Source organism: Capsella rubella, unplaced genomic scaffold, assembly GCF_000375325.1.
Source record: "Capsella rubella cultivar Monte Gargano unplaced genomic scaffold, Caprub1_0 scaffold_8, whole genome shotgun sequence".
Taxonomy (NCBI): Eukaryota; Viridiplantae; Streptophyta; class Magnoliopsida; order Brassicales; family Brassicaceae; genus Capsella; species Capsella rubella.
The window spans coordinates 850,150-870,036 of NW_006238916.1; the positions used below are offsets into that span (position 1 = coordinate 850,150).

A 19,887-nucleotide genomic window follows, 5' to 3' on the forward strand; every position below is an offset into this window, starting at 1 on the left:
CATTTTTTATTTATTTTAATATGAATTTTCTTTAATAAAAGAAAAAATCAAATTTCGATGTGGATGTTCTTATCATTCACCAAAAAGAGATAAACCAAAGTACTTAATTCTTAGCACTTTCGTCACGTCTATATCTTCACATCCTTTCATTCTCTCTTCTTGACTTTCTTCTTTTTCACTTTTCTTTCTTCCTTTGGTTAAATTTTTTTCACTTTATTTGATCTCCTCACTTTCTTTTTATAGTTTTACTGGATGTTTCTAACGTTCAAAAACACTTTAATATATTTGCATGTCTTAAATAAGCAAGAAAATAATAGTTTTAAAGCATTTTTTTACAAGTTGACAAAACCACTGTTAGGAAATCTATACCAAGTAAGGTGTTTATGTGTGCGAACGTCCTAATTGGGCTTTGCATTGTCACTAAAACGTATTATACTTTCAAAGAAGGGCTTTGAAATGGTCTGGCCCATGTTTAAAATTGAATAAAGAAGGGCTTCCAGGCCCAATATCTCAAAACTTAGTCCGATGATTCGCCCGAAGCAGATGTTACAGTTACAGGGACAGGTCAAGAAGACACAGCTCGCTCAAGCTTACGCCGGAGAGTTCTTCGAGGTCCATCTCTTTTTCTAATCTTTTGACCAAATCCATATTTTGTTTTTATTTAGTAATCTTTGAAATATTCGACTAAGTTTTTTTTTTCTTTTAATACGTAAAGTAAGCTTTTTTCGACAAATCCATTGTAATTTCAGTAGTTCTCAGTTATGCATCAACCTTACATTATCACCATGGATTCTTTAAGTTGGCTGTTGTATTAAAGTTGTTTCTTTTGAGAAACTCTCAAATGAGCTTGAGATTTGTTGCATTATATCTTATGTTGTCATAACTTGAAATATTAACTTCTCTCAAAGTTCTGTTTGTTACACAGTGTTGTTTCTTTTATGATTTTGGCTTTCGTTTCTGTTGAGTTTTGTTTTCAAAGTTTCTGTCTTTTACTGTTTGGGATTTTGTTTTTGTAGGATTCGATGGTGAATCAGAATACTGTTTTTGCTGTGACGGATGATGTGGTGCTGCCTGTTAGCTCTGTTCTAACTATTATGAAAGAGTTTGGAAAGGAAGGAATTGAACGTTGTGATCCTCTCATTATTACTCAAGCATCCACAATGAGTAAATCTCGGATCCTTTTTATTCTATGCTCAGATTATGAAATAGTTGTTTGACTGCTCAGTTGAACTTGTAGTAATTACTAATTATCATATGGTTAGTGTGGACTGTATGTAGATAAGAATATTCGTGTCTCTACTATGGAGAGGTGAGCAATTTTTAAGACTAATAGATTGTGCTTTTTTTCTTGGGTGACAACACTTGTAGACATGCTGGGGTATTCTTTTGTGTCTTCTTCTCAAATTGCTGGACTATTGATCATTTTGCAGATCAGTTTCCTTCGGATTCTTCCTCAGTGGACGCCGTTTTAGCCATTTCTAAAACTTCTGATTTTCCCAGTGATAAAATATGTGGTGAGTTCTCAAAAATCTTGAAGCCTGGTGGCACGGTTTTTGTGTGCAAGCATTTGGAAGGTGAAATGGAAGAAATGCAACAGGTTTTGTCCTGCATCTGGTGTTTGTAATAGGTTTATTTGACCACTTATTGCTTAAATCTTATGGCATCTTCCTTGCAGACCATTCAAAGGAGAGTTACTCTGGCTGGTTTTCTGGAGCCACAGTGTCTTGATTTGAAATCAATCAAGTTGTCCACATTCAGTTTATCCTTTGGGGTTAGTATGTTTACATGCCTTGTCTGTCTTCCCTTTTCATTTAGTACGTAGAAACGATTTTTCTTTCCCGAACGTATGAATCAAAACATGTTTTTTGGGTTCAGGCTTTACTCTATAGGCCTTTAACATGAAGGATAAGAGATCTTCATTCTACTTATCTGTCAAATTTGCATATATCACTTGGCTCATCCATATAACAGTTTTCAAATGCAGATTAAGGCAAAGAAACCTTCTTGGAAGATTGGTTCATCATTTGCTCTCAAAAAGTCTGCAAAAGTCCTCTTAAAGGTTAATCTAGATGATGACTCGGATCTTATTGATGAAGATTCTCTTTTAACAGAGGAGGACCTGAAGAAGCCGCAGCTTCCTGCTGGTAGTTAAAGACCAACCACATGATCTTTGTTATCCTTATTCATCCCTTGTGTGTACGATATCTTGCTTTTTTTTTGCAGCCAGCGGTTGTGAGACATCTAAAAAAGCTTGCAAGAACTGTGTTTGTGGTAGAGCTGAGATTGAGGAGAAAGCTGTGAAGCTAGGGCTCACAGAGGATCAAATCGAGAATCCACAATCAGCATGTGGCAGCGTAAGCTTCTTTGTTCATATCCTTTTCTGTATGCATTGAAATGTTTGGTTCCATATGACTGAAAATTTCTTATATAATACTTTCAGTGTGGGCTTGGTGATGCCTTCCGCTGCGGTACATGCCCTTACAAGGGTTTACCACCCTTCAAATTAGGCGAGAAGGTAAAGTGATCCTTTATATATAAACCATTGTAAAGTTTTGTAAATCCTTTTAAGAATACACTCATTCATGTAACTTTTTCTTCCTCTTCAGGTATCTCTATCTCAAAACTTCCATGAAGCTGACATATAATATACCCATGCGAATGGTGCATCTTCATACATGGTTGTTTCTCAACGAGGCCAAAACCTTTTGCTAATTGTAGAGTAGTTTCATCATTTACGGTGTGCTTTCGTACAATTTGTTTGTTGGTACTTCTTTTGTGTTGTGGCTCTAAAGTAAAGGCTTATAGAAAATTGTTGGTTTTGCCCACGAAGCACAAACCTTGGTATTAATGAAGCACAGTTGCACATTTCGTTAAATAACTATCTGTGTCTGTCTGGCTTGGACCTCGGTTTTTGCAACTTGTAATTAGTCTGTGGAGTAACTTGGATTCAAACACTGGTTTTGGTTATATATGTAGTCGTGGACAGTGGTCACTGTAGTCTCTGATATCATTGACCATGTGTGTTTCTATACGGACACTGAGAAGTGAGAGCATACAAATTTACCGGTGGAAATGTTACGATACGAAACGTAAGTGAGAGTGGTGAAAGTGAAATGTGTAATTTGTGGAACAGACGAATCAATGTATTATTATGCAGAAGATTGTGTTGTCTGAAGTGCTTCACTGTTTATTTGACTCTGTTAGCTCTGTAGATTGTGCACTAATAAAGTCAGATGTTGTCTCTTAATAATGATCTGACAGATTGATAAAAACAAGAGACAGCAAAATGTGTAATTTCTATCTCGCCTTTTTTCCTGGAAAGAAACTAGTCTCGAGACCAGCTAACCTACCCAAACCCAAGTGTAACCTAACCAACAACAGTTAGACAAGCTTATGAAAAATGAGCTGAATATTCTACAGAATCCTAAGTATCAGAGCGTAGGAGAGACCTCAAAAGCCCTTCTAAGTTTAGAAATATCAAACTCCTCTAAGCTGAACTTCTAAATGTTCTATTCTTCAACCCATCAGTCTTGATATCGGAACCAACCCCATCTGTCATCTCAACCAAGTTATTATAGCTGCATCCACGCATTTCCAGCCACGACCACACATTGTAATCAGCATTGTGTAAACCAGCCTGTTAGGTGGATGAGCTTCCCCTTCATGTCACTGAAAAAGCTAAAGGCATCATCAAACAACCCATTTCTACACATTTCCTTAGTTATTGGAGCATACAAACTCGGAAACGCACATCTCCACACAATTGTTCAGCAACAGAACGCCTCATCAATCTTTCCATCTTTGAAACCGCAGGTGTAAGTATCTTGTAAGTGTCGTTAGCTACACAAAGACCTAACTTGCAAGCAGTACAATACATCTCAATGCAAAATTAACCTTCCCCTGAGTTAGATATAGCTTCAATCAGAGTATTAAAAGTTTGAATATCAGGAACAAACCCTCCTTCGGTCATCTTACTCACCATTTCTTTAGCAGATTCCAAGTAGCCAGCATTTAACATACCTTCAATGAGCAAATCACGGCTACCAGCTGGTGGATAAAACCTTTACTACTCACTGAAGGATTTGTTGACATCCGAGAGTCTTCAGGGGACGATTTGAGAGAGGATCATCTAATTCACAAACAACTCCAACCTGATACACTTTGGGAATTGAATGGTACTTTTTGCACAAACTTCATTTCCCCAGAATTGGTAAGACCCAATCTCCATCTCTCTCTCCTTCCCAATCTTCATCAGAACCAATCAAAACATCCCTCTTCTCTTCTTCATGAGTTTCACCCTCCGTTTGTAACAATTTTCTCGAATGACGCGTTTTCAATAACACAAGATCCAGCATTTTCCTCCGCACATTGTATATCGGATTTGGCTCAATCAAACAGCCTTTGCTATAAGCTTCTCTCAGAAACAAAGTCTGCGTACTTCCTTTCGTCGATACATAGAAAATCCCAGGATGTTTCAATATTACTTCCCTCACGTTTACTTCAATTCCAAGATCCTTTCGGAAATGAGCTAATCTTTCGACTTCAACCATTTTCTCTACCGTTAAGCTCAGAAGCTCATGGATAACTGCAACCACTCGCTTCTCAAATCTCTCTAACCCTCGAGAAATCTCCTTTCTCTCGTAAGGCTTCACATAAGGTATCCTTTGCCAATTCTTTAGCCCTTCTCTGAATCCTTTCTCAATCTTGAACCCTGTCGGAAGATGAATCGGAAACGCATAATTCGTCTCAAACTCACTCAACCATTTCTCTCTGTATTCAACTTCTCTCCACTCCTCAACTTTTGCCACACACAAACTCTCATCATCACCATCTCCATTAACTAACTCTAAAGTCTCCAAATCAATTAACCTGAAATCTGAAGTATACTTAGCCAAAATCGAATCTCGAAAATCCTCAGGTAAACCCAATTCCCTTCTAATCAACCTCAAAGCATGTACACGAAGAACACCATTTCTCGACATCAACAACAACTTCTTTATCCGTCTCACAGCATCAACCTCACACTCTCTAATCACATTCTCTTCCTCATCAACCAATCCCTTCAACTTCTCAGTAATCTTACAACACAGATTCTTCCTAAAGGGATGTGTAAAGATCTCAAAAGCATGAGGATACTTACCAACAAAAGCTCCAACATTTACATTCAAACCAACCAGATTCTTCCATCGAGACATAAGCTGCAAAGACACAAAAGGACCACGCTTTTTGCAAGACATGAGTTTAGAAATCTCGAGTATGACGTTTTGCTTCCTAATCTGAGCAATGAGTTTGTCTAACTTATGATCTCTCGTTCGATTCTCTAACCTAGTCTGCGCTGAATCTACAGGCTTTAACCATCTTCTCTGATTGTACAAGTAAAGGGGACATAAAGATGAAGACTTTATTGGATTTTGATGAGTTAAAGCTTCTCTGATGCTACTGTACCTCAAAGATTTTAGAGAATTCATATCTAACCACTGTAAATTTGGGGAAAAAGGAAACACTTTTCAAACATTAACATAGATCACCATTTCTCCAGAGGCCATTTCTCAAGTTTGGGTTTCGGTAACAGTAAAAGTTCTTGGTAGAGAGAGCAAGAGAGCGGCGGAGAGGGAGCAAGATCAGCAACAATCAACAAACAAGTTTTAGATTGAGCTAAAATTAACGAACCGAACGGTTTCTATTGAACCGGACGGTTTCATATTAAACGAAACCGTTTGAGATATGTTTTGTATCAAAACACGAACCCTTCCCCCTCGATTCCGACTATCAAATGGAACACAGAAACGCTCGATTCCACACGATTCCGCCATTGCTGGTAAAGGAATGAGCTTTACATTGTAGATGTCGAAGTGGGTTTTACGGATTGGATTCGCTGCAGTCACGGAGCCACCATTCTCGTTTCTGGGTTTTGAGCAAGTCCATTGCTTTTCTTCGTCAGGGTTTTGCTACATCTGAGGTAAGTCTTTCCGATTCTGAAGTCTCTCTCTGTTGTGGAAACGAAACATTGTTGGAGATTAGGGAAGTATTAAGACAAGCGAAAACAAATGGTTGGTAGAGGGAAATCAAAATAGGCTTGTTCCAGAGGTTTTAGTGATATAAAGTGAAGGTTAATAGCTACTTTTGGTTTGCTAATTCGTGAAGAAGGAAGTAAAAATCTGCTTTTGAATGCTTTAGATTTGGATTTAGAAACGTTTCTTCACCTTTTGCTTTCTTGACGAAGTTCTGACAAGTCATAAGCTTATCATAGGATCTGATCTTTTAAATGGTTGCTCGCTCCAGCTAGGATACTAATTCACGAGTCTGTTTTGGATGATCTGTTTAACTCTTAAGCTTTAGCTACTGTTGCTCATCATGTGTCCTGATTCATGAGTGATGTTTTGGAGTTCTTGTTTTTAAGACTATAATCTCTAGTATTCCAATAATCACTTTTGGTCTTTTGCGTGTTTAGGGTGAAACTATATTGGTCTGTGAGTTTAATTGACAGCAGTCGTCTTTGTTTCATGAACTGTTCACACGTAACCTACTGTCTTTGCTAGATCTGGCTATCTAGATAGAAGGGATTTGATTTGTTGGATTTGCCCAATTTTGGTTTGAGGGGTTTGGTTTGTTGTTCTAATTTCACAATGACCTACGATGACACTGTCTTCCTTGTTTGTCTTTTTTGCGCAGAAACTGAAGATGAAAAGATCATCTCTTTTCATGGCTGCAGCCACTGTATCAGCCACGGCTGTGATGGCTGGTTGTTGCGGTGCTATGCTTGCTAACTCATGCTCACCGAACGAAAAGCTAAACGATTACATCTGGGGATTTGTTCAGAAAGGAATCACTCATTTGTCAACCAATATGACTCTTGTCATTCACGAATTTCCATGATGCACACCAAAATCACTCTTTCCACTTCCAACAGGGTCAGCTTAGACACATATAATGGAGTTGATGGATATCTGTTGCTAGAGAACGATGCGTTCGTTGACACTTTCAGGGGCATCAAGATCAGATGGATCCTTCGTACCTGCAACTCCGATGGTAACACAAGAGGAGTATCATCACAAGTTCAATACTACGATCTCGTCTTCCCCAAAAAAGCCAGGGACTTGGTCATGGAATCATATTTGCCTTTTGTTTCACTCGAAGCTGAAAGTAGTCCGTTTTTTGGTTTTCTGTAGTAACTTCCTTGGTACTTGTTTAGTTCTTTTTAGGCTTGGATTTTGGAGGTTAAGTAACTATTAGTTCCTTACTATGTATTGTGTTTTCATGGATCTCTAGTTTGATTCTCTAAAGTCTAATCTAGTATTCTAGTATAAGGACTTTAACAATCTCCTCTCGAGTATAAAATGATGACTTGTGTTGTGTATCAATGGTGACATTAGCATAAATCAAGCCGTTGATTGATTTAATTAATCAGATGAGGTTTCAAGTGTGTGGTTGTACCATTACTATCATAGGTTTGATAACAGAGGATCTACTCTCACTGACACTGTTGAAGTCAGACAAAAAAAAGTCTTGAAGGGCAGAAGACAAGGGAACAATGGTTTGACAATTTCGAGATTTTCCCGCTTCCATTTGCTACAATCGTCAATTTTTTATAATTTGTCTTCGTCTTCTTCGTTCATTCCCGATTCAATTTGTAGATAAATTTAATGCAAAAAAGCTTGTCTTTTTAATGGTATTTATAATGTTTTTAATGTCTGCCCTAGACGAAAGGGCAAACAAAATAATTGCGGGGAATAAGATAACATTGAAGTCTTGGGATTTCTTTACTTTCTCTCTTTAGATGGAGATTTTGATAAAGTTTCTGTTTTTAGCAATCTGGTTTTGTTACTCTGTTCTTGACTCTGTTTCTGCTATGGATAGTCTTTTATCTCCAAAGGGTGTTAACTATGAAGGTGTGAATAAAGTTCAAGTTCTTTTATAGTGAAGAAAGGTTTGAACTTTGATTCAGTTTTTTTGTTTTTTGTTGTAGTGGCTGCTTTAATGTCAGTGAAGAATAAGATGAAAGATGAGAAAGAGGTCTTGTCTGGTTGGGATATAAACTCTGTTGATCCTTGTACTTGGAACATGGTTGGTTGCAGCTCCTCTGAAGGTTTTGTGGTTTCTCTGTGAGTATCTTTTGCGCATCACTTGTTTGACTAAATGTCTCTGTGAAACGTTTTTTTGGTTATTGCAAAGTTGAATTTGTTTTTATTGAATGTTCTAATGCAGAGAGATGGCTAGTAAAGGGTTATCAGGGATAATATCAACTAGTATTGGGGAATTAACTCATCTTCATACATTGTGAGTAAACCACTTGTGATTAGTCAATCTTGGAATTCAAGAATGTGTTGTTGTTTACTTGTAATTTTTGTAGGTTACTGCAGAATAATCAGTTAACAGGTCCAATTCCATCTCAGTTAGGCCAACTTTCTGAGCTTGAGACACTTGATCTATCTGGAAACCAGTTTAGTGGAGAGATCCCAGCTACGTTAGGGTTCTTAACTCACTTAAACTACTTGTGAGTTTGATGTTAATGATTCTTGGTTTAGTAGTTAATGGTTGTTACTGTTATCATCTTACAAGTCTCTTTTTAAGTCTTATAGGCGGCTTAGTAGGAATCTTTTATCCGGGCAAGTCCCTCACCTTGTCGCTGGCCTCTCAGGTCTTTCTTTCTTGTATGTCTTGCTCTACGACCTCTACCTAACATTACAGTATATTGAGGTTTACTGTTTTGTATAATGCTTCTTACTTTATTGGTTTTGAATAGGGATCTATCGTTCAATAATCTTAGTGGACCAACTCCAAATATATTAGCAAAAGATTACAGGTAAGATATTCGAAAGATGCATGATTATTAGCTATTTCAATGCATGTGAAAGCTTCTTGATTAATTTTTCTGTTGTAGGATTGTAGGAAATGCATTCCTTTGTGGTCCAGCTTCCCAAGAGCTTTGCTCAGATTCTACACCTGTGAGGAATGGTATGTTGAACCGAAAATTCTCTGCCAAATTAAACTTTTTTTTTATGTAGTACGTGAATTGTTTAACATGTGGTTATTTGATCTCCAGCGACCGGTTTGCCGACAAAGGATATTAGAAAACATCACAGCTTAGTGCTCTCATTTGCATTTGGCATTGTTGTTGCCTTTATCGTCTCTCTAATGTTACTCTTCTTTTGGGTGCTTTGGCATCGATCACGTCTCTCAAGATCATACGGTACACATTACTATAGTCTCTCAAAATCTTTATTCTGTTTGTCATTTACAGTAGATGTCTAGGACGTTGCTGAAATCTGCATTACTTTTTATGGATTTCTTAGTGCAGCAAGACTACGAATTTGAAATTGGGCATCTGAAAAGGTTCAGTTTCCGCGAGATACAAACTGCGACAAGCAATTTTAGTCCAAAGAACATTTTGGGACAAGGAGGATTCGGGATGGTTTATAAAGGATATCTCCCAAATGGAACTATGGTGGCGGTTAAAAGATTGAAAGATCCTAATTATACAGGAGAAGTTCAGTTTCAAACTGAAGTAGAGATGATTGGCTTGGCTGTTCACCGTAACCTTTTACGACTCTTTGGATTCTGTATGACCCCGGAAGAGAGAATGCTGGTGTATCCGTACATGCCAAATGGAAGTGTAGCTGATCGCCTGAGAGGTATTCAATGAAAACATTTCTTGTTTTGTTATTTTTTCGATATATATATAATGGAAAAGGTTCCTTACAAGATAGACATGTTTCAGACAATTATGTAGAAAAACCATCTCTGGATTGGAATCGGAGGATAAGCATTGCGCTTGGCGCAGCTCGAGGTCTTGTTTACTTGCATGAGCAATGCAATCCAAAGATTATTCACAGAGACGTCAAAGCTGCAAACATTCTACTTGATGAGAGCTTTGAAGCAATTGTTGGTGATTTTGGTCTCGCAAAGCTTTTAGACCAGAGAGATTCACATGTCACAACTGCAGTCCGAGGAACCATTGGACATATTGCTCCTGAGTACCTTTCCACTGGACAGTCCTCTGAGAAAACTGATGTTTTCGGATTCGGAGTACTAATTCTTGAACTCATAACAGGTCATAAGATGATTGATCAAGGCAATGGTCAAGTTCGAAAAGGAATGATTTTGAGTTGGGTAAGTAAAGAAGATTCAATCTTTTCTGTCATATTCTTTTAGTCATTTTCATAAAGCAAGAAACTTTACTTGATTTATATTGACCAAGAAGGTCTCTTATACAAAAGAACAAAACTTAAATCAAAACCATTGATTTGTAATGGATCAGGTAAGGACATTGAAAGCAGAGAAGAGATTTGCAGAGATGGTAGACAGAGATTTGAAGGGAGAGTTTGATGATTTGGTGTTGGAGGAAGTAGTGGAATTGGCTCTGCTTTGTACACAGCCACATCCGACTTTAAGACCGAGGATGTCTCAAGTGTTAAAGGTTCTAGAAGGTTTAGTAGAACAGTGTGAAGGAGGGTATGAAGCTAGAGGTCCAAGTGTCTCTAGGAACTACAGTAATGGTCATGATGATCATTCTTTTATTATTGAAGCCATTGAGCTCTCCGGACCACGATGAAACTTAAAAAAATGTATTAACTTGGTTTTGTTTCCATTATCATTAATTGTAAATTATCTTTTTTTTTTCTATAATAAAAGTGGATTTGAGGAAACACACTTTTACCGTCTACCACTATATATTTGGTGTTGGAGGAAGTAGTGGATTTGGCTAAATATGGCTACTCTGATCCTCTCACCATCACTGCCGTTGGCAATCTATCAAGCATACCTGGTCACCTCTTTCAAGCGCTCTCTTCCACTGGAATCCAACTTTGCCATGGCCACCAAGGTTCCAAAGACATTGTGTCGTTTATGTCTAGGAGGATGTCCGAGAATTCACCCCCAGCTAATATTTTGGGCATATGCGACCCGAGTGGCTTCTCTGTACCTCGGAGTGGATACAACCTTTTCAGGCCGTTTTCATATTCTTCTCTTCAACAAGACTCCATCCTCTGGGAAAGCTTGATTCTGACAAATTCAAGGGCACTTGATGAGGAGGATACATGCACTGAAGCTGGTGAATCTGCTAGCTGGTTTTGCATATCATGTAAACATCTTCGTGGCCAAGGCCTTGAAAGTTTCACCGAGCATTTCTCTAGTCGGCAGCATATGCGTTTAAAATCGCATGGCCTTGAGGAAGCAACCAAAAGCGATAGTGCAAGAAACTGAGGATGTGAACAAGAAGAAGAGGAAGAGTGCTTTGCTTATTTTCAACTCTCCTTTGTTTTATTTTTATGAAGTATACTTCTTTATTTATGTCTCAAATGATCAGTGGCTGCTTTATACACAGTCACATCCGAACATAAGACCAATGATGTCTCAAGTGTTAATTATGTTTTAAATGATCAGTAATGTGGTATCCATGTTCTTATCGACAGTATAAACAGAAATAATGAAGTAAAAAACTGTATAGTTTGAATGTTTAATAGTAATGCTCTTTCTACTACAATAGTAACAGTAATGAAAGACATATATTAACTTGTGTGTAATACCTTGGGTGCCATTGGAAGAGAGTCACTAACTCACTTATACAAAAGAAGAAAACACAAATCAAAACCATTGATTTGTGTTGGATCAGGTAAGGACATTGAAAGCAGAGAAGAGATTTGCAGAAATGGTGGACAGAGATTTGAAGGGAGAGTTTGATGATTTGGTGTTGGAGGAAGTAGTGGAATTGGCTTTGCTTTGTACACAGCCACATCTGAACATAAGACCAATGATGTCTCATTAAAGGTTCTGAAAGGTTTAGTGGAACAGTGTGAAGGAGGTATGAACCTAGAGGTCCAAGTGTCTGTCTCCAAATGTTGTTTTGTCATAAAACTGTTACAGCTACAAAAAAGTTACAGCTGAACTAGTTGACACATATTGACCAAACTCATTTCCTCTTAATAGAAAAAATAATCTTTTCGGTTCGCCGAGATCGGTTTAGGAAAAGACCTTAAAACATGGGCCTAAGAATATGTTATTATCGTGGGCTTTGTAACTTGTCCTTAAGAATATGTTATTGTCGTGGGCTTTGTAACTTGGGCCTTTATTAAACCATTTTGATAATCCAAAGGGATACTATCGTCATTGCGATGATATAAGAAACCCTAAGTAGCCGACCCTTATAATTCCTCTCACTTCGCACTCAACGCAGTTTCGTTTCCGCAACTCTTTCATTGCTTCATCTCTTAGCTCGGCTTTGATCTCCTCAAAATGGTAATTTTCTACTCATCTTCGTTTGTGTCTATAGCTCGATTCGATGAAAATGTGTTTTGTTCAATGTGTTAATGTCTGGGTTTTGTTCTTTTTGTCTCTCAGGCGTCGGAGAAGAAGCTCTCGAACCCCATGAGGGACATTAAGGTTCAGAAACTTGTTCTCAACATCTCCGTTGGTGAGAGTGGTGATCGTCTCACTCGTGCCTCTAAGGTAATTGAAAAAGATCTATACTTTATACGATTCCACTTCATTGTGCTGAGTCTAAATCAATGGAATGTAGATTATAGTAGAAGCTACTGGGGAAATGTTTAGTGATAAGTTTTGTGTCATTATGTGTAGGTGTTGGAACAGCTCAGTGGTCAAACCCCTGTCTTCTCCAAGGGTATGTTAATGCCAGAGATTTAAGTTTCTATGATTTTGAGTTTGTGTTGCTTTTGAATCTGATGTATGTTGTGGTTTTTGTTAAACAGCGAGGTACACTGTGAGGTCTTTTGGTATTAGGCGTAATGAGAAGATTGCGTGCTATGTGACTGTGAGAGGTGAGAAGGCTATGCAGCTTCTTGAGAGTGGTTTGAAGGTTAAGGAGTACGAGCTTCTTAGGAGGAACTTTAGTGACACTGGTTGCTTTGGATTCGGTATCCAAGAGCACATCGATCTTGGAATCAAGTAAGTTTTAAATTCATTTTATAAACATATCCTTGAAATAGATTCTTTAATTGCTCTGCATAAAGATTTTGGTACTCTGTATAGGTTGAAGAGTATTGTAGTTGCATCTAAATGTTTAGTCTCCAAATATGGGAGGTTGTGCATTTAAGTCATAATGATAGGAAGACTTCATTGGTGTTTGTTCTATGTTACATTTTTCTTTGATTTACTCTGGCTTTCGAAGAATGATAGGTTTGGAATGGATTCTAGATGAGCCCGTTAAAATATGAAGATTACTGTCTGGTTTAGTAAAAGATGAATGTTTTGCTTCATACGATTTGAAACTGAGTTAAACTAGTTTCTCTGTAATCTAGATTTTTGCTTTATTAAAAGTTGTAAATTCTCTGTCATTCTTATCTATTATTTTGTGTGTTTAGGTATGACCCTTCTACCGGTATCTATGGAATGGACTTTTACGTTGTCCTAGAACGCCCAGGATACCGTGTGGCTCGTCGCCGTAGATGCAAGGCCCGTGTTGGTATTCAACACAGAGTAACCAAGGATGATGCCATGAAATGGTTCCAGGTCAAGTATGAAGGAGTTATTCTCAACAAGTCTCAGAACATCACTGGTTAAACAAAGTGTTTTGATCTTTTTAAGATTTTTGTTGATTCTAGCCTGTTTTAAAGTTTGTCATCTTTGGATTTTAAAAGAATTTTCTTGTTGTAGTAAAACCTTTTTTGACATGAGTTTGGTAGAATCAAAATCTTCCAAAAACCTTGGAGACATAATTTTTATTTTACTTGAAGCCAAAGCATCTCCTTTGATTTCACTGCCCTTTTAGCTCAGCAACTCACATGTTTCACTTCAGGAACCTATAGGAATGTTCTACTGGTAAATTAACGTAATGAACACTACCTTCGCTCACGCACGAATAGTGCTAAACCATACTTGCAGGAAAATATGAATTACATAACGCTTGGAGAATAGCTAATAACCCAATAATAAATCATCTAAGGTGTGATTTATACTCGAAAGAACCCTAATGAAGATCTCTGGAACTCTTTAGGTAAAGATCAAACCTTTTTGTTTGTTTAAATCCAACGACACCTTTTAGAAAGATAAAAGAGTAAGAGGATTAAGAACACAAGCGAGAAAAGACCAATACCGAGACCAAACAGTGTCTTTTTGGAACCATTGTGTTCTTCTTCTTCATCTTCCTTCACCTTCTCAGTCTCCTTCTCATTTCCTCCTCCTTCACCGTCGTAATCGCCGTAATCGTTTTCCCCTGACAAAGTTTCCTCCTTTTGGGACGGGGACCATAAAGGGAAGCCGTATTTATCACATGGAGCAATACCCTTCAGTTTCAATTTCGAGGAGAGAACAGTTTTGTTGTAACAGAGCTCATCGTTGCCTCCGATTTCGAAAAAGTTGAGATTTTTTATGAACGTTTCGTTGAATGGTAAAACTCCATGGAAGGAGTTATCAGCGAGGTTCAAGTGTTTGAGATTCTTCATTTCGGAGAAGAAACTTGGAATGGTGCCGTTTAGTTGATTCTTGGTAAGATCCAAATGTGTAAGTTCAGGAATCGATGAGAGTGTGTTTGGGATTGTTCCTGAGAGTTTGTTTGAAGCTAAAGACAAGGTTTTTAGAAAGGTTAAGTTTTTTATTGTGTTTGGTATTTGGCCGGAGAGAGAGTTATGAGATAAATCTAGAGACTTGAGGTTTGTGAGACGAGTAATGGAAGTTCGTATTGAGCCTTTGAGTGAGTTGTTTGATAAATCTATGTGTGTGAGATTTGAGTGGAAAGATTTAGGGAGAAAGCCGGAGAGATTTGAGTTTGAGATTGTGAGGGAAGTGAGTTTATGCATATTACCGAGGATTACGTAAAGACGACGTGAGGTTGAGATTGGGGTTGAGGAGATTTTGAGGGTTTGAAGGTTTACAAGACGAGCGAGGAAGAGGCCGGAGAGTCGGCCACGGTTGTGGAGGAAGGAGGAGACAGCGGAGAAGGAGTTGAGTGAGTGTGGGAGGTGGTGTGGAGGTGGAAGAGAAGGGCAGTTTGTGAAGGAGAGAGTGAGGAGGGATATGGAGAGAGGTTTGAGTGTTTTGTAGGTGAGAGAGAGATTGGAGGGGCAGTTTGTGAAGGAGATAGAGGTAATGTGGCGGTATGGAGAAGCGTCGTCGCAAGTTATGGAAGAGGAGGAGGTGTTGTTGTTGTTGTTGCAGGGATCATTGGTTGGTGTAGAGATGTTGAGAGACTGGAGAGCCTTGAGCTGTTTTGGGTATAGTGGAGAGGCGGAGACGGTGGCAAGTAGGAGGATGAGGAGGAGCAACGGCGGTTTCATAGTGGAAAGCAGAGTAGAGAGACTTAGGAATGTTCGAAAGATTGGAATTTGAAAGAAGGGTCTTGTGCGATAGTTAAAGGCTGCTCAATTTTACCAAAGAGCTTTAGAAAATCTGATGTCTTTACCATTTAAGACGTACATGCCAAGAAAATAGCAACAACAACAATAGTATATGGTAAGAAGAACTCGATCACTCACATGTGTGTGTGTGTAACTCCCAAAAGTATTAATCGTATGAATTACTACTATTTTGTGGATTTATACTTAGGATTATAACATAATTTATTGAAAAGTAAATTGGATTTCAACTTTGTACCAAATTCTTAAATGGGGACAAGAAAAATCTAATTACGGATAACCTTTTTTTGTACATTCCCATTGATAAAAGTTTTGGTTGAAAACTTTGATCTAGGCAAAAATTGAATGAAAACACAAACAAATGGTATGTAATAAAGTTGATAGTAAAAGAATTTAACAATTCAAAAAATTAGTTGAAATGTAATCCATGACCATGAGGTTTTTTTTGTCAACAAAATGATTACAAAATTGTTTTCTATTAACATGAAAATGTAGATGATTAGAAAACAATAATAACTAACTTGTGGATCAAGCAACCATTTGAGAAAATCCAATAATAACAATGTGAAACAAAGATAAATATTTCAGTCATTTCATGATCAATCAGGCCTAATCAAGAGATTGAGTAAACCTTAACTACTCTGGTGGTGTCACAAACAACAAGATTCTCAGAATCAGATTGATTCGTGCAAAGCCAATTCACCTGTTCAAGAATCCCCAATAGATGTCAGAATCAGACAAAAGAGACTGAAGAAGTGGAAATAACAAAAGAGAACTTTCAGAGCTTTAGTTAACTTACCTTTTTGCTTAGGTTAATATTAAAGTGGAGGAAATCTCTGTTATTGTTGTTGTTGTCTGGATCAAGACATTTATAGCAATCCCATATTTTGACCGTCTTATCATTACCACCTGAGATCAAGAATCTACCTTTCTCCTGAAACAGAGAAAAAGCGACACAAGACACAGCAGCATTGTGTCCACCAACAGAGTAATCTAAGCAAACCCTTTTGATCGCACTGCTGCTACTGCTACTGCTGCTGCTTCCTTTCGATGATGTTCCTTTTCGGGTAAGTTCTGATTCAATATTGATCAAATCGACGATTCCATCACCTCTAGCAACTGCGCATATCTTGTCTAACTTATCAACCATGTCCATTTCAGGGATTGCAATCGAGTGAACAAATGCAGGGTTTAGGCATTGTCCTGAGTTATTATGTGTATCAGAACCTGAAAGATTCACAGAAGAAACCTGTTAATGCAGATTTACAGCATATATACAAGGCAAAAGAAACCCGTATCAATGGTATAGGCTTTACCAAAGTCTATAATCTTATGCGAGCGACCTTTTGAGAAATCCCATAAAACAAGCTTCGAATCAAGTCCACCAGTTATAACTGTATGACATTACACATTTCAGAAACCTTCAAGAGATAAATACATAATAACAGAATCATATCAAGATGTTAGAGTTACCTTCCCAAGGTCTCCATGGAATGAATTGCACAGAACTGCATATCTTCAGTGTCATATTAAGGTATTGACTTAAGAATGATCTTTAAAGGATAGAAATTTCACAGATGCGAGGGACTATAAGTCTATAACAACGAAGTAAGGATACACTTGTATGACCCGCCCTAAGGGTTTTGTAAAGGCATTTCTGACCAATGTCGATGATCTGTGTTCAAGCAAACTAATCAAACCGAGAAATGTTCCACAATATCATGTTAATGTAACCGAACAAACATTGAGTGTACCTTAACATCTCCAGAATCATCTGCTGAAGCAAGAAAAGATGATTTTCCATTGCATACAACCTAAAATCAAGAAAATCAAAAGATTATCAACATGGATATCGTAGGTAAATTCGAAAATTTCTCAGATAGTCAGTGTTTTTTAGAAGGAACACTACCTGGTTTACTTCGTCTTTGTTGTAATTAAAACTCTCTAATGGCTTCCAAGAATTAACACTTGACTATAAAATTTCAGAAAGCAAGAAGATTTAAACTGACTGAAGAACATTTGTTTATAGTTTATCAAAGTTCCGATCTTTTTGAATTACCATATGAACATCGAAAGACTTGATTTCGTTTCCACAAGAAGCATAGAGAATGTCCTCATTACCTGAAAACCAATCAATCACCAAACTGAAACAAAGAGAGATGAAGTTGAAAGAGAGTAAGACAAGAACCTGTCTTGAAACAAAGAGACGAAACTGGTTCTGTTCCAACGTCCATGATGAATTGAACATCTTTACACCGCAAATCAAACCAGCAAACGCAACCATCCTAATGATCCATCTTTCAAATTGTTAATTCCTCTTCGTAAAACCCTAAAATCATCGAATTAAAAGTAATCAAGTAAGTTTCAGAAACCTCTCCGGAAGTTAGAACAAGTCCAGGCCTGTCACGAGAAGCTATACAACAAGTAGCTGTTGATTTGTGACCTCTCAGCTTCCTTGGCTCCTCCATTGCCATAGCTCTGTCACACTCTCTCTCAGTTTCGCCGGCGATTACTCAGCTTCAAGCTCTAACCAAATAAGGGATAGACAAAAAAAAGCTAACCGAACTATACCAATATTATATTATAAAACCAACGGTTTTGCTAAAAATCAATTTTAGTGCAACTTAAACCAAATTGAGCCGATATAATGAAACTATACCGAACTGAAATCATCAAAGCTGATTCTTTTATCGCTCTTTACCTTAGATAATGTAATTTAAGGTTCTGAAAATTTGACAAAGCAATTTGAAACAATAACACTGGTAAAAATTATATAAGTAACAGAAGTACACCAAAATGACATTAATCAACCTAAAAGCAATCTTCATATTCGAAAAGAACCGTTAACAAAAACTGATCCTCAGGGTCGTTAACAATAATTCTACTCTCTCATTAGTTAGAGCAGCATCCGCCTTTCTTCACAGCGGAAACATCTTTGCTGATATCGATCTTGTCTCCTTTCGATGGAACATTAGCGGATTCGCTAGCAGCTTCCATCGCCTTCTTGCTCACAATGTGGTGAATCTGAGTGAGGACTTCCGCGAAAGCGTTCTCGACATTAGTGGCTTCTAGAGCTGAGGTTTCCATGAAGTAGAGAGATTCTTTCTCTGCGAATGATTTAGCATCTTCTGTCTGAACAGCCACGAGATGGCGAAGGTCAGATTTGTTGCCCACGAGCATGACGACAATGTTTGGATCAGTGTGGTTTCTGAGTTCTTTTAGCCACGTCTCAACGTTTTCAAATGTTGAGTGTCGGGTTACATCGTACACAAGAAGAGCACCAACAGCTCCTCGATAGTACGCGCTAGTGATGGCTCGATACCTAATTCAAACATTGTCAAAGAAAACAAGAATTAAGTTAACCAAGACATCAGAACATAGTTAAAGCGAACAAGAAACCAAGAATCAAAATGTTAAACAAAGAGCAAGAAGCTTTTCAGTTTCGAAATCAAGCTAAGGTTAGGCTTTACAAAAATGATCAGAGAATTGGAGAAGAGCCATATCATACAAAGCAATCAGCTTTCCAATTCAAAAGCTGACTAAGTGAAGCTACAAATGAAGAGTTAAGAATCCTACTGAAACCAATCAAGCTCTCTTACCAAAACACATCAGCAAAAACAACAGAAAAGGCCTGAGAAAGTAAAGCTTCAAGAAACTGATCAGAGAAAACAATAACAACAAACAATACAAAGCAAGAAGCTTTTCAATTTCGGATCCAGACTAAGTATAAAGCTTCAAAAAACTAATCCGAATGGCTCAAGAACCTTTAATGAAATCTGAGAAAGAAAAGCTAAGGAATCGTAGAATTGAAGTTATTGATACCAATCAAGCACTCTAACATAAACTATTCTTAGCAAAAGCAACAGAAGAATTTAGATAAAGCTAATGACTTTCTAATCATACACAGAATCACATACAAATCCAGATCTCTACTTGTAAAAAAGAGCCGATGAATCTAAACCAATGTACAGAGATCTAAACCCTAAACTACAAAACAAAAGTCTCCACCATAAGGGAACCAGATCGAGAAAAATGAACAATGTAAGCTGGAAAAAGATGAGACCTTTCTTGACCAGCAGTATCCCAAATCTGGGCTTTGATGACTTTATCATCAACATTCAAACTACGAGTCGCGAACTCAACGCCGATCGTGGATTTGGACTCGAGGCTAAACTCGTTCTTGGTGAATCTCGAAAGCAAATTGGATTTGCCCACACCCGAATCACCAATCAAAACAACCTTAAAAAGGTAATCGTACTCATCATCAGCTCTGTAACCCGCCATTGATTTATCTCCTTTTCAAAGCTTCGTACTTCAATACAAAACCCTTAAGAAATCGTAAAAGACTGCTCTAATTTGAAATGAAAAAAAAAATGAGATTTGAAATTTCAGATTCTGTCAAGATCTTTTCGATTTCTACAGAGAAAGACGCGGAATTGAAAATATCAAAAGAGAAAGAGAAAGGACCTGTGTTGTGGTGTCTTTATCAGAAAAAAAAATCTACCATTTGTGTAATAAATTACTGAAACACCCTTCTCAAGCGTTTAAAAGCGAGGACATATTCGTCATTTCGTTTAAAATT

The 19,887-nt window shown here is 37.7% G+C and overlaps 7 protein-coding genes across 7 annotated transcripts; 3 read left to right on the forward strand and 4 right to left on the reverse strand.

Moving 5' to 3' along the window:
- The first annotated feature begins 395 nt into the window (after positions 1 to 395).
- Positions 396 to 2,878, forward strand: LOC17875010 (anamorsin homolog). The gene is made up of 8 exons (XM_006280810.2): positions 396 to 612; positions 1,017 to 1,164; positions 1,431 to 1,597; positions 1,676 to 1,771; positions 1,985 to 2,144; positions 2,224 to 2,354; positions 2,441 to 2,515; positions 2,607 to 2,878. The coding sequence occupies exons 1-8, from the start codon at positions 526 to 528 to the stop codon at positions 2,643 to 2,645; spliced, it is 903 nt and encodes a 300-aa protein (XP_006280872.1). The 5' UTR covers positions 396 to 525; the 3' UTR covers positions 2,646 to 2,878.
- A 409-nt stretch (positions 2,879 to 3,287) lies between these two features.
- On the reverse strand, positions 3,288 to 5,959 carry LOC17874633 (protein ROOT PRIMORDIUM DEFECTIVE 1). The gene has a single exon (XM_006281747.2). The coding sequence runs from the start codon at positions 5,466 to 5,468 to the stop codon at positions 4,194 to 4,196; it is 1,275 nt and encodes a 424-aa protein (XP_006281809.1). The 5' UTR covers positions 5,469 to 5,959; the 3' UTR covers positions 3,288 to 4,193.
- A 1,736-nt stretch (positions 5,960 to 7,695) lies between these two features.
- On the forward strand, positions 7,696 to 10,582 carry LOC17876845 (probable LRR receptor-like serine/threonine-protein kinase At5g45780). The gene is made up of 11 exons (XM_006279534.2): positions 7,696 to 7,889; positions 7,967 to 8,102; positions 8,206 to 8,277; positions 8,351 to 8,494; positions 8,580 to 8,651; positions 8,744 to 8,803; positions 8,882 to 8,955; positions 9,044 to 9,190; positions 9,294 to 9,632; positions 9,719 to 10,110; positions 10,259 to 10,582. Exons 1-11 carry the CDS (start codon positions 7,778 to 7,780, stop codon positions 10,550 to 10,552), a joined length of 1,842 nt encoding a protein of 613 aa, XP_006279596.1. The 5' UTR covers positions 7,696 to 7,777; the 3' UTR covers positions 10,553 to 10,582.
- Positions 10,583 to 12,149: 1,567 nt separating this feature from the next.
- Positions 12,150 to 13,687, forward strand: LOC17875554 (60S ribosomal protein L11-1). Its single transcript, XM_006281114.2, has 5 exons — positions 12,150 to 12,234; positions 12,337 to 12,444; positions 12,574 to 12,616; positions 12,705 to 12,900; positions 13,317 to 13,687. The coding sequence occupies exons 1-5, from the start codon at positions 12,232 to 12,234 to the stop codon at positions 13,513 to 13,515; spliced, it is 549 nt and encodes a 182-aa protein (XP_006281176.1). The 5' UTR covers positions 12,150 to 12,231; the 3' UTR covers positions 13,516 to 13,687.
- Positions 13,688 to 13,814: 127 nt separating this feature from the next.
- Positions 13,815 to 15,438, reverse strand: LOC17876635 (receptor-like protein 55). The gene has a single exon (XM_006280477.2). It carries the CDS (start codon positions 15,225 to 15,227, stop codon positions 13,974 to 13,976), a length of 1,254 nt encoding a protein of 417 aa, XP_006280539.1. The 5' UTR covers positions 15,228 to 15,438; the 3' UTR covers positions 13,815 to 13,973.
- A 276-nt stretch (positions 15,439 to 15,714) lies between these two features.
- On the reverse strand, positions 15,715 to 17,834 carry LOC17876226 (WD repeat-containing protein 53). The gene is made up of 10 exons (XM_006280633.2): positions 17,678 to 17,834; positions 17,494 to 17,590; positions 17,365 to 17,426; positions 17,215 to 17,277; positions 17,060 to 17,119; positions 16,924 to 16,980; positions 16,779 to 16,821; positions 16,622 to 16,699; positions 16,105 to 16,532; positions 15,715 to 16,008 (listed from the first exon to the last, which is right to left on the reverse strand). Exons 1-10 carry the CDS (start codon positions 17,777 to 17,779, stop codon positions 15,919 to 15,921), a joined length of 1,080 nt encoding a protein of 359 aa, XP_006280695.1. The 5' UTR covers positions 17,780 to 17,834; the 3' UTR covers positions 15,715 to 15,918.
- A 202-nt stretch (positions 17,835 to 18,036) lies between these two features.
- On the reverse strand, positions 18,037 to 19,753 carry LOC17876467 (ras-related protein RABA1c). The gene is made up of 2 exons (XM_006281025.2): positions 19,369 to 19,753; positions 18,037 to 18,627 (listed from the first exon to the last, which is right to left on the reverse strand). The coding sequence occupies exons 1-2, from the start codon at positions 19,587 to 19,589 to the stop codon at positions 18,198 to 18,200; spliced, it is 651 nt and encodes a 216-aa protein (XP_006281087.1). The 5' UTR covers positions 19,590 to 19,753; the 3' UTR covers positions 18,037 to 18,197.
- Positions 19,754 to 19,887: the final 134 nt, after the last annotated feature.

Excerpts from the sequence above, each read along its gene's own strand:
- LOC17875010 (XM_006280810.2), top strand. The coding sequence starts at position 526 with ATGATTCGCCCGAAGCAGATGTTACAGTTACAGGGACAGGTCAAGAAG. Across the intron at positions 613-1,016 it reads ACGCCGGAGAGTTCTTCGAG|GATTCGATGGTGAATCAGAA; the intron begins GTCCATCTCTTT and ends TTGTTTTTGTAG. Across the intron at positions 1,598-1,675 it reads AAATGGAAGAAATGCAACAG|ACCATTCAAAGGAGAGTTAC; the intron begins GTTTTGTCCTGC and ends TCTTCCTTGCAG.
- LOC17874633 (XM_006281747.2), bottom strand. The coding sequence starts at position 5,468 with ATGAATTCTCTAAAATCTTTGAGGTACAGTAGCATCAGAGAAGCTTTA.
- LOC17876845 (XM_006279534.2), top strand. The coding sequence starts at position 7,778 with ATGGAGATTTTGATAAAGTTTCTGTTTTTAGCAATCTGGTTTTGTTAC. Across the intron at positions 8,495-8,579 it reads TTAACTCACTTAAACTACTT|GCGGCTTAGTAGGAATCTTT; the intron begins GTGAGTTTGATG and ends TAAGTCTTATAG. Across the intron at positions 8,956-9,043 it reads TTCTACACCTGTGAGGAATG|CGACCGGTTTGCCGACAAAG; the intron begins GTATGTTGAACC and ends TTTGATCTCCAG.
- LOC17875554 (XM_006281114.2), top strand. Across the intron at positions 12,445-12,573 it reads GTCTCACTCGTGCCTCTAAG|GTGTTGGAACAGCTCAGTGG; the intron begins GTAATTGAAAAA and ends CATTATGTGTAG. Across the intron at positions 12,617-12,704 it reads AACCCCTGTCTTCTCCAAGG|CGAGGTACACTGTGAGGTCT; the intron begins GTATGTTAATGC and ends TTTGTTAAACAG.
- LOC17876635 (XM_006280477.2), bottom strand. The coding sequence starts at position 15,227 with ATGAAACCGCCGTTGCTCCTCCTCATCCTCCTACTTGCCACCGTCTCC.
- LOC17876226 (XM_006280633.2), bottom strand. The coding sequence starts at position 17,779 with ATGGCAATGGAGGAGCCAAGGAAGCTGAGAGGTCACAAATCAACAGCT. Across the intron at positions 17,278-17,364 it reads AGTCTTTCGATGTTCATATG|TCAAGTGTTAATTCTTGGAA; the intron begins GTAATTCAAAAA and ends GAAATTTTATAG. Across the intron at positions 16,822-16,923 it reads TTAGGGCGGGTCATACAAGT|ATATGCAGTTCTGTGCAATT; the intron begins GTATCCTTACTT and ends ATGACACTGAAG.
- LOC17876467 (XM_006281025.2), bottom strand. The coding sequence starts at position 19,589 with ATGGCGGGTTACAGAGCTGATGATGAGTACGATTACCTTTTTAAGGTT. Across the intron at positions 18,628-19,368 it reads GATACTGCTGGTCAAGAAAG|GTATCGAGCCATCACTAGCG; the intron begins GTCTCATCTTTT and ends TGTTTGAATTAG.